Source organism: Neurospora tetrasperma (assembly GCF_000213175.1).
Source record: "Neurospora tetrasperma FGSC 2508 unplaced genomic scaffold NEUTE1scaffold_4, whole genome shotgun sequence".
Classification (NCBI taxonomy): domain Eukaryota; kingdom Fungi; phylum Ascomycota; class Sordariomycetes; order Sordariales; family Sordariaceae; genus Neurospora; species Neurospora tetrasperma.
This window is the reverse complement of record NW_009799102.1, coordinates 96,050-109,369: the sequence shown is the minus strand read 5'-3', so window position 1 is coordinate 109,369 and position 13,320 is coordinate 96,050. Positions and strand designations below refer to the sequence as shown.

At 54.2% G+C, this 13,320-nt stretch overlaps 5 protein-coding genes across 5 annotated transcripts in view; 3 read left to right on the top strand and 2 right to left on the bottom strand.

Moving 5' to 3' along the window:
- Window positions 1–37, bottom strand: part of NEUTE1DRAFT_122693 (uncharacterized protein) — a gene marked incomplete at both ends in the record, with an annotated part of 3,751 nt that extends 3,714 nt beyond the window's left edge. Inside the window, one exon of the mRNA XM_009853400.1 lies at window positions 22–37. Coding sequence (XP_009851702.1) covers window positions 22–37 — 16 coding nt within the window. The remainder of the gene's footprint in view (window positions 1–21) is intronic.
- A 938-nt stretch (window positions 38–975) lies between these two features.
- Window positions 976–1,321, bottom strand: NEUTE1DRAFT_138265 (uncharacterized protein; the record flags this gene model as incomplete). Its single annotated transcript, XM_009853399.1, has 2 exons — window positions 976–1,152; window positions 1,208–1,321. 2 exons carry the CDS (start codon window positions 1,319–1,321, stop codon window positions 976–978), a joined length of 291 nt encoding a protein of 96 aa, XP_009851701.1.
- Window positions 1,322–1,528: 207 nt separating this feature from the next.
- On the top strand, window positions 1,529–3,309 carry NEUTE1DRAFT_110635 (uncharacterized protein; the record flags this gene model as incomplete). The annotated part of the gene is made up of 2 exons (XM_009853398.1): window positions 1,529–2,058; window positions 2,115–3,309. The coding sequence occupies 2 exons, from the start codon at window positions 1,529–1,531 to the stop codon at window positions 3,307–3,309; spliced, it is 1,725 nt and encodes a 574-aa protein (XP_009851700.1).
- Window positions 3,310–4,495: 1,186 nt separating this feature from the next.
- Window positions 4,496–7,067, top strand: NEUTE1DRAFT_117196 (tubulin alpha-B chain; the record flags this gene model as incomplete). The annotated part of the gene is made up of 7 exons (XM_009853397.1): window positions 4,496–4,654; window positions 4,899–4,939; window positions 5,085–5,111; window positions 5,190–5,265; window positions 5,326–5,856; window positions 5,919–6,342; window positions 6,401–7,067. 7 exons carry the CDS (start codon window positions 4,630–4,632, stop codon window positions 6,624–6,626), a joined length of 1,350 nt encoding a protein of 449 aa, XP_009851699.1.
- A 3,939-nt stretch (window positions 7,068–11,006) lies between these two features.
- NEUTE1DRAFT_83009 (uncharacterized protein) lies at window positions 11,007–13,014 on the top strand (the record flags this gene model as incomplete). Its single annotated transcript, XM_009853396.1, has 3 exons — window positions 11,007–11,472; window positions 11,600–12,374; window positions 12,443–13,014. The coding sequence occupies one exon, from the start codon at window positions 11,926–11,928 to the stop codon at window positions 12,262–12,264; it is 339 nt and encodes a 112-aa protein (XP_009851698.1).
- Window positions 13,015–13,320: the final 306 nt, after the last annotated feature.

The window sequence follows — 13,320 nt, the reverse complement described above, 5'->3', positions numbered from 1 at the left end:
GGGGGGGGGGAGATGTGTTACATGTGATGATATACATGTATAAGAGAGGGGAGGTCGCAATATAAGTTAGAGTTCCTGTCGGCGTGGCACCAGGATGTCACCTTTGTCTTTGTGTCGCATCGTCTCGTTGCAGTGAAGAACCCAAAGTCAATTCTAGGCCACGCCAAGGAAGAAGCACAGCGCTCATGTCGCCGGTGTGGAGTGTGGGTGGTGGTCCCTGCGGCCATCTCTCCCTAATGTCTAACCTAAAGCGGTATAGCTCTCCGTTTATGTATTAACCGTCACCCCGCTCGCATCGGGCCGTCACGCAGTCATGGAACAGCTGTCGGCTACTCTTGGCCAGTTGTCTAGTCCCCCCCGGCCTGGGCTGTCAAGGTACGCATCGTTTTCTTGTGTCAACCATCGCCTGCTTCGACTTCAACTTTGTGTTTTCCGATGTCCTGTCGCCATGGGCTTCAAGCCACTCCTGGCGGTCTCGTTCCAACCTGTGGTAATCGGTGCACGCGTGTCTGGGAGGGGGGCTTGTCTCGAAGCAATCTATGCGCCTGGATCTGGGGACGTTCGAATCAATGCAATTGGGCAAATTTCGCCGTTGATTCTGTGGGAGGGGGGGTTAGATCGAGCAACCACCATGTGTCACGGTCTGGATGAGAGGAGGCACCATGGAGTTGACGATGTGTGATGTGGATGGATTGGTGGCGGTTGAGACGCTCACTCATGACTGAGAGCATTCATGAGGCGGGAGAAGGAGCAAACTGACGAAATGCCAACTTGGGCGGGGAATGAGCAGAGGAACAGGGCAGTCCATCCATGTTCTACCGTGGAGGAAGCAGGGGCAGGTCCGTCAAGGTCCTTCTCTTTCTCGCTGACTCTTTCCTGTTGCTGCTCGCCTTTGCACCTTCCGGTTCCTGCCATTCGGCTACCAGGAAGATAAGGTCAGCAGAGGTTACTCTCCCCAATGAAAGCGTCAGAGTTTCAGAGTGCAATGGTTGACCGCGAATCGAAAAATGCCGGCTGGTCAAGTGTCCAGTTGACCATGTCACAGTTGACATCGTCGTTCGGGCTTCGGCAGCGGTTGGCTGCTTCCGCCGCAGCACCAAACACTCGCCCAGCATGGATGGACCAGACCAGATCAAACGCCGATGCTGGGACCTGGCACCAGAAATGAGGCATGTCTTGTCATCTTCAACGTTTGATGCCTTCATACAGCCGGCATCATGGACTTGTCAGCAGCCTTAGGTGACGGATCTACGCGCGAGGCCCTCAGTTTGCGCTTCTGAGGCGGATATCCTGCCCATTTGTCCTCCCGAATGGTCAACATTACGGATTCTTGCCTTGTGATGAAAGACACAATAGCGTTGTGAGCTTAGCAAAAGCAGGCAAACAATGCCTTGCTTCGTTGGCGGATTGCTCTGGTAGTATCGCGAGAGCAAAACTTGATATCACCCTCATCACTACTCCTATTTCACACGCCCATTCGTGCTCCATGTTCTTCATATCATTACTACCTAACGGACCCACGTTCGACATGTCGTCAGATCAAATAGACCACGCAAAGGTGGTCTCTCAACTCTTTCACGATATCACTGCACACACATCCTACGAGAAGCTCAAGGGCATTTTTGACCAAAATGCTGAGCTCCGCGACAAAGTCAAAAAGCTCACAACAACTCTTGAGGTGAACCTCGAGAGCCTGCACAACGCCAAAGCGAAACTGGACAAGTCGTGTCAAGAGCTGCAAAAGAAAGACGAACAAGTCCAGTCTCTTCAGAAGGAGGCCGACCACCTTGGTTCAATACTCACCGCCAAGACACATGAGCTCAAAGCAGGGGCCCAAAACATAACCAAGACTGAAGACGCATTGAAAAGGGCGGAACTCGAAATCGAGGACCTCAGAAAAAGTCTCGAGGAGGAACGCAAAAAGACCCAAGACAGGGAAGCCATTGAGCAAGAATTGGAGTTCACCAGACACGAATTGGATCATTACAGGCAAGAGATCAAGAAATTGGAAAATTTTTCGGTGCCGTTGAAACCTGCATGTACAAGAGTGGAAGAGATGTGAGCTGTTCCCTTTCCCCATGTCTGCCCATCAATCTGACGAAAATGATATCCAGAACCTCTCGCTTCACCAAGATTTTCGACCTCGCTTGCGATCTAGCCAAGGAATTCTTTGGGGCAGACCTTCCTGAGTCTTCCTTAGCCAACGCTACACTGTGGGATCAACTGAAGAAGTACAGCATTGTTCACCAAGCACGGATTCCATTGCCCTTATCCAACACTGCCGCCGCCAAGCAAATGCGCAGCGTCGCTGCTCTCGCTGTCCTCTATGCTGAGCTAAAGAAGCATGTCTTTCAGCCGACGTATCTGTTCGAGGACCCCCGTGCCAATGACGAGTTTAGCAGGTTGCTCAGTACCATGGATCCCGCTAAAGAGGCCTATCTGCGCTCTGTGCTCCTGGGCTCCATTGATAAGGGCGTGTGGAAGGAGAAGGTCAAGGCCAAGATAGAGACACTGAAAGCCAGTGTGGATGACTGCATCGGGCCGTTGTTGTCACAGTCAGAACGAAATCGTTTCAAGGACCATCTGGACCGCTTCTGCAAGAAGGCTTGTCACCATTGGCATTACTTGCAGAAGCTGGAGGACAGGGTACATTACTCGACTCAAGATTGGGTAGTAGCGGGCTCCGAAGCCTATCGGCTGCTTCCGTTGTCAACCATGGTCGTGGTGAGCGAGGAGCTGCCCGATGAGACGTATCCGGGTGAATATCCTGACAGCCCCAGACAAAACTATTTGCTTATGGGAAACGGGCAGTCATCCCCCGTCATGTCTTGCTCAAACGTCACCTTTACACAAGACATAGATAAGTTATCGACGTCACCATCACCGTCCAGGTCAAGAAGCAGAACTTTCGACAAAACATCTAGCGCGGCCGCCGCCCTGACCACCGCAGCTGGGCCCAGTGAAGTCTTGGCCGTTCTCTGGCCTGCTTTTTACATTGACTCCTGCACGGCAGAAGAAGATACCTCCATAATTTCGCCAGGCTATGGAGTCTGCGACAGTCAGCTCAAGACAGCCAGGGAAGAGGAGGCGCATTCGACTGGCACACATCGCGCGGCCAGGCAGAGTCGAAGATGCCGAGACATGTCGTCCGCTGCCAGGAACCGGAGCCTGGGGATCGCAGGATATGGAGTCAGTGATGGTGAGGACCAACAAGACAGAGAGTTTGAGCATGGTTGCGAGTCTACGCTTTCGTCGTTTCTAAATGCAGGCCAGTCGGAGCTAAGCAATGGGTCAAGGAGAGGTTGGTGAGGAGAAAGTGAAGAAATGGACAAGGCGGCGGAAGGACTGAAATCGGAAAGATTCTGGAGTGAAGAAAGAACTCTAAACAAAAACAAAGACAGCTGGACCTCCATGTTGACGTTCATCTGTTTGTACAACTGGCGTTCAACTACTGCAGGAACGTGCATGTTGCAGGTCCAATGCTGCGGCACTGGGTCGCTCTCGATCTTTCGTCCGTACCCAGAACATCAACCAATTTACCAATAATGGCTGCCAATTGGATCATTTTGTGTGGTGAATGTTTTGACCTTGAGTGATGCTCAGAACCCCAGTCGAAATGTTACTCTCGTTCCCGAGCAGATGGTTGAGTATTTCGGGGTAAAATACCACTTTGGTGATCTCCTTTTCCACGTTGTCAAAGTCAATCCATGTTGTCGTTCAGGTACCCGGTAGCTGAGATACACCAAAACGCAGCAGCTTTACTCCACCGCAACTTTCCAGAAAAGAATGACCCTTAAAAATCAGTCACCTTACATAACCCCAGACTTTTGCTGCTGCCCCTGACGCGGTGGCTGGCAGAGTTCTGGACCACCGTCTGAAGGGAGGAGTCAGTCCAGGGGCAAGAACAACAGGCGGAACAGTGCAAGACGCCGGCACCACGGCAACCATGACCTACCACCACTGCAGCAGGTGGTGATGCCCCCAAATGAGTGCCCCCTTGGTGGCGGATATCGAACGGACGAGGGGCCAAGGGGGGCACGGTGCACGGACCACAAAGTACTTAACAGACAGGTCGTTGCTGTCGCTGAAAGTCAAGTCCATGACTCGTTTCGGGGGGCCTGGAGGTCCAGCCAGCTACTGCTACTGCCAGAAAATTGCAGTGGTGATGTCTGAAAAAAAAAAGAGGCTTCGATCGATGACTGCCCGCCCTGAACACACGGCAGATACACCTACCAGATTTGCGCCTGACGACGGGAGACGATGGTCGGTCGGTGGTCGGACAGTCACCTCAGTTAGGAGCCAAACCACGCTTTCCCCCATTGGGCAGACTGGTGTCAACAATCAAATTTCCCCACCACTACCACAGGCCAGGTCGAGCACGTCCACTTTCTGTTGGTTCGTCGGTTCGTTGCTTTGCTCATCAGGCACTTTCACTTCGTTCCGCCGCCCGCTAAATCCTCAATTTTGCACATCCCATCCATCCCATCCACCGCATCGCTGCCCTTTCTCCAACAATCCACCCGCGACGCCGTCTTCCCGAGTCTCGACAACTTTTTGCTTTCCACTTCTTTCTACCACCACCACTACTACTACATACTACTTCTTTAATACACACCAAACCCATCCAAAATGCGTGAAATTATCAGCTTGAACGGTATGTCGACAGCTTCCCTATCGTCCATCTCCTGAACCAGGGCACCGCTTTCTCGCCCATCTTTCCCGCCCTTCCCGTTCGCCTCCATAGTGGCGCGTGTTGTCGGCGAAAAAGCAGCCTCACCGCCAGCGTGAACCCGTCGCCCACCAAAAGCTGGCGCATCATCGGCCTCATTCACGACCTATTCGCCTACTCATCCATCGCCGAGATCAACAGGCATGCTAACGTTGCTTCCCTCATCTAGTCGGCCAGGCCGGTTGCCAGATCGCCAACTCCTGCTGGGAGGTATGTCATCGTCCGCCCTCTCCTGTCATCCCCCACCACACGCGACACATCCCGTCTGGCCGAAATAGCACCGACAGACGAACCATGGAACATTCGACCGCCCTCAAAATATACATGGGACAAAGAAAACTAACTCTCTTATCAGCTTTACTGCCTTGAGCACGGCATTCAGGTAAGCTTCGCCCCCATCCCTCCCCACGGCATATATCCCCGCCATCCGCACAAGATATGCTAACATACGACACCACAGCCCGATGGTTACCTCACCGAGGAGCGCAAGGCCGCTGACCCCGACCATGGCTTCAGCACTTTCTTCTCCGAGACCGGTACATAGCGCCTTTGCTCAACACAACCCGCGAAACGGAAGCTTACAAATACAAATATAGGCAACGGGAAATACGTTCCTCGCACCATCTACGCCGACCTCGAGCCCAACGTCATCGACGAGGTCCGCACCGGCGCCTACCGCGGTCTCTTCCACCCCGAGCACATGATCAGCGGCAAGGAGGATGCCTCCAACAACTACGCTCGTGGTCACTACACCGTCGGCAAGGAGCTGATTGACCAGGTCCTCGACAAGGTCCGCCGCGTTGCCGACAACTGCAGCGGTCTCCAGGGTTTCCTCGTTTTCCACTCGTTCGGTGGTGGTACTGGTTCCGGTTTCGGTGCTCTCCTCATGGAGCGCCTCTCGGTCGACTATGGCAAGAAGTCCAAGCTCGAGTTCTGCGTCTACCCTGCTCCCCAGACTGCCACCTCAGTCGTTGAGCCTTACAACTCGATCCTCACCACCCACACCACCCTCGAGCACGCTGACTGCTCCTTCATGGTGGACAACGAGGCCATCTACGACATCTGCCGCCGCAACCTTGGCCTCGAGCGCCCCAACTACGAGAACCTTAACCGCCTGATCGCTCAGGGTATGTCATGGCTTGGCTCTATGATGTGTGTGATTTTCCTAGACTAACTTTTTCCATCTCAGTCGTCTCTTCCATTACCGCTTCGCTCCGCTTTGACGGCTCCCTCAACGTCGATCTCAACGAGTTCCAGACCAACTTGGTCCCCTACCCCCGTATCCACTTCCCTCTGGTCGCCTACGCTCCCGTCATCTCGGCTGCCAAGGCCGCCCACGAGGCCAACTCGGTCCAGGAGATGACCATGTCCTGCTTCGAGCCCAACAACCAGATGGTCAAGTGCGACCCCCGCCACGGCAAGTACATGGCCACCTGCTTGCTCTACCGCGGTGACGTTGTCCCCAACGACGCCCACGCTGCCGTCGCTACCCTCAAGACCAAGCGCACCATTCAGTTCGTCGACTGGTGCCCTACTGGTTTCAAGCTTGGTATCTGCTACCAGCCTCCTCACCAGGTCCCCAACGGCGATCTGGCCAAGGTTAACCGTGCTGTGTAAGTTTCTCTCGGTCTCTGTCTGCCGTGACGCCTAGTGTTCTAACCGTGACAATAGCTGCATGCTTTCCAACACCACTGCCATTGCCGAGGCCTGGTCCGCTCTTTCGTCCAAGTTCGACCTCATGTACTCCAAGCGTGCCTTCGTCCACTGGTACGTTGGTGAGGGTATGGAGGAAGGCGAGTTCTCTGAGGCTCGTGAGGATCTTGCGGCCCTCGAGCGCGATTACGAGGAGGTTGCCGCCGACTCGATGGAGGGTGAGGATGTCGAGGCCGAGTACTAAGTGCAAGTACAAGCACAGCAACACAGTGTACGGAATCTGCTGCTTGTGAAAGGATAATTGTTGGTACGAGGATGTTGATGGAATCAGAGGGAAGAGATATACAAAGTACAAAGTGGTGGGAAACCAGAGCCCGCCCGACGTCAGAAAGAATACCCACGGAGTCCCTTGATTGTGGCTTCCTGTTAGTTGTTTGAATGGGTGCGCACCAGGTGTTTTGCTAGTGGGATGATGATGATGATGTTGATAATGGGGTCATTGTTATTATCCCATGGTGAATGTCAGTTTGATGTGGCCTTTAGTTGCGGACTTGGGGTTGTCGACACTATTTTGTTGTTAGACTGAAACATGATAGTCGATTTTAATTGAGTGAAGCAGTATTGGTGTAAGTGACTGGTCTAAGACAGGTTATGTAAGTGTCAGATCAACCTCAATAGCTTCAAGATCAGCAAGTCAGAGTGGTGCAATGCAGCGTGCAGACATGGAATGAGGGATATATCACCATATGGCAACGAAGGTGGTGGTGTGGAAGCGGGTTGGTGTAGTTATGGTTATGCAACGCGAATGGCGTTGGGGGTTGGACGGAGGGAACGTTGTTGGTTGGAGGTTAGGTTGTGATGAACATGGGAGATGAAGATATGATGGGGGGGATCACTGCCACGGCAAGACACCAGACTGCGAGGATAAAGTGAGCGATGAGCGAGAGAACCTCGAGGATAAAGAACAGCTTGATAATTGTATGGCTTCGGCCTCAGAGACTATCATGGTTATAGAAGGTTGAAGGTAGATTTTGAAGTACCTCAGTATGTTTATATCCACATGAATAATCCGTCTTTGGGATACTTATGACATCGATACCTAGGGTAGATAAAGGGACAAATGCACGGCTGCATCACGGAACATTCTTGCACAGGCGGGCCAACCAGATGACCGACTCCGCACTCTGTGGCACTAACAGCCGCTAGACCCAGCAGCGAACATTACGAGTGGAGCACATTGGCTTCAAGCAGATCCACTTTTCATCTTGGCGGGTCGAACGACGGGAAGCTCTGTAGCGCCCGCTGAAGCAAGTCACTGAGCAGTGTCGTCGCATTCCCAACTGAACCCGACCTCACCAGATTCACCACAATCACCCACACCGAGGAGCGAGGCAGACGGGAGGCAGCAATCTGGCCCAGACACCACGGCATAGGTACAGGTAGTAGTCGTCATCAGTCTTGAGTCGTCCTAATAATCTTTTTTTTTTCTTTCTCTTTGGCAGTGTTCTCAACGGATCGCCCTTGTGCTTTGGTTGTCTCATCAACCCGAAACATCGTCGAGATCCAATCCCTTCCTGTTGCGACATCATCCCGTCCAGGGCGTCATTCCCCTTTCCGCGACCCGGCAACCTCAGCTCACCTCAGCGAGCGGAACACCCGCCCAATCCATACCTATCTCCACCAACCACCAACACCAACCAACACCACCAACCGCCTACCTACTGACCTCAGCCCAGAAACCCGACATACTTGCCTGGGCCGCCGACTGACCTCACCTGTACTACGGATACTTTGGAAAAGAGAAACACTGGGCTACTTATTCACCGACGGTAGCTGGTCCCAGTAACCAGATTCATCCATCACCATAATAACCAAAAATACCCACCCACAAGTCCTCTGCGCAGAGGGTACAGCTTGCCCATGATGGCTTCTGATCCCGATGCTGGTGAGCCCCTCCTCAGTTTCCCATGTCCTTTTACCCAACAGGAGCTAAACTCCCATGCGACCAGGCGTCCCCAACTTGAACCTCTCCCCCGAGGAGAAGCGAGTCTACGGTCAACTCTTCCGCGCCGCCGATACCGATAGCGTTGGGGTCATCACCGGCGAGGTGGCTGTCAAGTTCTTCGAAAGGACAAAGTTGGATTCCCGCGTTTTGGGAGAGGTCAGTCATCGGATGTCTGTCTCCCGCCCTTTGCTACACCAGCTGACGTATATCCTTCCCAAAAAAAGATATGGCAAATCGCCGACAAGGAAAACAGGGGCTTCCTCACCCCAGCAGGCTTCGGCGTCGTCTTGCGGCTTATCGGGCACGCACAAGCCGGTCGCGAACCTTCCCCCGAGCTCGCCCTGTCGCAGGGTCCCATTCCGAGATTCGACGGCTTCACCCCGACTCCCACCCCCGTTCCCGTCCCCGGTCCGGCCCAGTCGCCGGCCGTGCCTGCTGCTATGGTTTCCCCGCAGGCCACCGGCTCCGGCCCCATCCGGATCCCGCCCCTGACCCCCGAGAAGGTCGCCCAGTACTCGGCCCTGTTCGAGAGACAGCCGCTGCAGGGAAACATGCTTCCCGGCGAGCAGGCGAAGCAGATCTTTGAGAAGTCGGGACTGTCTAATGAGATTTTGGGAAGAATTTGGATGCTGGCCGATACCGAGCAGCGTGGTGCACTGGTGTTGACCGAGTTCGTTATCGCCATGCACTTGCTTACTTCGATGAAGACGGGTGCGTTGCGCGGTTTGCCCACCATCCTTCCTGCCGCGCTGTACGAAGCCGCTACGAGACGCGCCCCCGTTGGCGGTATTAATCCTCCTCCCGGCCGATCCCCGACGACCGCTACTCCGCCCCTTCCGCCCGCTGCTAGACACCTTACCGGCCCGGCGCAACTTACGCAGACGAGAACCGGCAGCCCATTGGGACGCCCGCCACTTCCTGCGCAACCGACTGGGGACTGGCTGATTACCCCCGCGGACAAGGCGCGATTCGACCTGTTGTATGAGGAGCTGGATAAGCAGAAGAAGGGCTTCATCACCGGCGAGGAGGCCGTGCCCTTCTTCAGCCAGTCCAACCTCAACGAGGATGTGCTTGCTCAGATTTGGGACCTTGCCGATATCAACTCGGCTGGTCGTCTCACCCGGGACGAGTTTGCCGTTGCCATGTACTTGATCAGAGAGCAGAGAACCAAACCCGGTCAGGTCCCTCTGCCTACTACTCTGCCTCCTAACTTGATTCCTCCTAGCATGCGCGCCCCGCAGGGCAGACCTCAGACTGCTGCTGGTGGCTTCCAGCCCCCTCGCCCGCAGCCACCCGCGCCGAAGCCTTCGGCCTTGGACGACTTGTTTGGGTTGGACGAGCCTCAGCCTCCTGCTCCCGGTCCGGCGCCGGTTCAGGTACCTGTTGCTACGGGTGGATCGGTCGATCCGTTTGGCAACAGTGCTAGTCCCATTGCGCCGTCTTCGCCTATCCGCCCAGTTGCGACGGGCTCCAACTTTAAGCCGTTTGTTCCTTCGTCATCTTTTGGTCGCGGCTTGACTACGCACGTTACCGGAGGCTCGACTGGCTCGGCACCGGCGGGTGGTGTTAGAACTTCTCCGCTGCCGCCAACAGTTGAGGATGATTTGCTAGGTGACGCCGACCCTGAAGTCAACAACAAGCTCTCCAACGAGACTACCGAGCTCGCCAACCTTTCTAACCAGATCGGCTCGCTCACCAAGCAGGTTCAGGATGTCCAAACTCAGCGAACCAACACACAGAACGAGTTGAGCCAAGCCAGTCAGCAAAAGAAGAACTTTGAACAACGCCTTACCCAACTGCGCGCCTTGTACGAGAAGGAAGCCCAGGACGTCCGCGCTCTCGAGACGCAGCTCAGTACCGCCAAGGCGGAGACCAAGAAGCTTCAGACCGAGTTCGCCATGATCGAGGCCAGTTATCTCGAGCTGCAGAACCAGCACCGCACGGTTGTTGCTGGCTTGCAAGCCGACCAGCAGGAGAACGCCTCGTTGAAGGAAAAGATTCGCACGGTCAACGGGGAGATTGCCCAGCTTAAGCCGCTGGTTGAGAAGTTGAAGAGCGAGGCCAGGCAGCAGAAGGGGATGGTGGCTATCAACAAGAAGCAGTTGAGCACGGTGGAGGGCGAAAAGGGGAAGCTACAGAACGAGGTTGAAGACCTTAACAAGGAGAAGGAGGAGCTGGCTAGACAGGTGGACTTGGCGAGACAAGCTAGCCCGGTGCAGCCGGTTGCTAGTCCCGCCCTTTCCACTGGAAGTGGTAACAACCCCTTCTTCAGGAGAACGGGAAGTGCTGACATCGGCGCTGCGTTTGCCTCGAGGTCCATGAGCGGACAAAGTTTCGATGATGTGTTCGGTCCCTCGTTGAACGTCCCTGTTCAGAGCCCGACGCCACCTCCTGCTGCTGCTTCTCCTGTTCCCCAGGTTCAGGCGTTCAAGGCGCAGAACACCGGCACGTCGACCGGTAGTTTCGGTTCGGGCTCGTTCGCCACGCCGGGAAGCACTTCGCCTACGCTTTCTAGGCAGCCTACTATCACCGCTGATAACGCTGCTGCTCCTGGTGGTGCCTTCTCGCCATTCGGTGAACCCAGCGCTTCTGGTTCTCGCGCTCCTTCTCGCCATGGCTCGCAGGATCAAGCTCCTGCTGCTGCTGCTCTCCCCATCGAGCCCGTCCGAACCGGCCAGTCTGCTACTTCCAACCGTCCCACGTCGTCCGCATCCATTACCAGCCAGTCTAAGCCCGCCGCCGCCCCTATCGAGGCCGACCCCTTTGCCGTGAATACGGATGCTAAGGCAAAGGAGGACTTTGAGAGTGCTTTCGCTAGCTTCAAGAACACGCAAGCCAAGCCCGCTGCTGCTGCGGAGACTGCAAAGGCTGGTGGATTCAACAAGGTTGACTCGGAGTTCCCGCCTATTTCGGAATTGGAGAGGGACGATGAGAGTGATTCGGACAGCGAGGCGGGTGAGGACAAGGGCGGGTTTGGATTTGATGATGATTTCGCGCCTGCTAGTCCGGTCAAGCCTACCGTGGGTGCTGAGGCCGGCCAAGCTGAAGCAGTGACTGCGCCAGCTGCTGCTGAGCCAGTTGCCAGGTAAATACGCTCCAGTACTGCTTTCTGTTTTGCTTTGGTGTGTCTTTTTTGTTTTATTTTTTTAATTTCCCTGTATCCCCCAGTTTTGTACAACGAAACAGTAAGACTGATCTGATCCGCTATACAGCGAGACACCTTCATTCACTACTGCCCCTGTCACATCTACAGATTCTCCAGCTGCCCTAGAGGTATCTAACAACGAAAACCACAGCACTAGCGCCGCCGCTACTAGCAACACCAACCTCGACGACATCTGGGGCACTGGTTCTCCTGCTCCCGCCGCTGCTCAACCCCCCGCTGCTGCGCAACCTCCTGCTGCCGCCTCTCAAGCCTCCTCCAAGGGTGCCTTCGACGACCTAGATGACGAATTCGCCGACCTTGAAGACGCCAAGGAAGGCAGCTCCGCCGACGACGTAGAAGACTTTGCCAACATTTCCCGCTCCGGATTTGGAGATGACGGTTTTGGCAGCGGTAGTCAGTTCGGCTCTCCCCCGCCCAGCCAGCCCAAGAGTGATTTCGATTTTGTCCCTTCCCACCAGGCGACTCAGTCGCAGGGATCGTTCGCTGCGCCAAAGGCGGATGCTCATGACTGGGACGCCATCTTTGCGGGTCTGGATGACGGAAGCCAGGCTCAGCAGGGTGGACAAAGCCCGTTTGAGAGCTTGGAGACGCCCAGACCGGGATCGTCGGCTAACCCCCAAGCCCAAACTGGTGGGGAGCAGAAGGAGGGTGGTGACAAGGAGCAGAAGAAGGAGGGTGCTGAGGAGAGGCCAGTACCCGGCAGAGCGTTGACGGAGTCAGGCGAACACGATGATCCGATTGTGAAGAATCTGACGAGTATGGGGTACTCAAGACAGGATGCCGTGAAGGCGTTGGAGAAGTATGATTATAATTTGGAGAGGGTGAGTCCTCTTACAACTTAAGAAAAAGAGAGAGTGTGTGTGATGAGGGGTTGCTAACTTTCTCTTAGGCCGCCAACTACCTTGCTAGCCAGTCCTAAGTAAGACTTTGCTAGTTTTGGGGAGAGGTGATTTGATGGCCAGATTCAGTGAAAAGATAACATCATGCGAGCCACGGCGAAGCCACATATCGAATGGTTTGAAGATGAACCATATTACGTGAAAGCAGGCAAGTGAGCAAGAAAAGAAGACCCTCATGTGGACGAACATGTGAAGTACGATGCGAATTGTTGGTCGGTTGGGTGGCTGGCAACGATAAGCGTTGCGTAAGAAAGAAGTCAAGAGTCAAGTCGAGTCGTTTTGATACCTCCATCGTTTTTTATTTCCTTTTTAAACAAATATCCTGTCTGTCTCTGTCCTGTCGGGACATGGAAGCTACCTACCTATCTCTATCTTTCAATTTCTTTTTCTGTCGATGTTCGTCTACGGGTATCTACCTACCCCAGCATGGCTAGCTGAGTTGCTATGCCGCAACTTCTTCTCTTTTTGTATGTTATGTACCTGGCAGTACGGTACAGTACTGTGTTAGTTTGTAGTGGTAATATCAATAAGTGGATGTAGCCGCTTGTCGAGCGGTTGTTGATGTTTGTTTGGGTTTGTTCGGAGGAGAAATGTGGAAGTGAAGGTCACCGAGTGTCACGAGAAAATAGGTAGGTGCTTGTGGATTGTCCAAACGCCGTTTGATTCGGTTTTATTGTTATTGGAACTTTGGATCAAGCTACCTATGTAGAGATCCAACGCAACGAAAAGGTACTTTGCTAACAAGAACCTCTGTCACGTCCGCCCAGTTTCCGTTCTTCCACATGCACCCTCCTTCCATCTCGTACTTTCCGATCTAGCCAAGTACTTATGTATCATCCTTTCGTTATCATCTCACCACCTCCTCCCC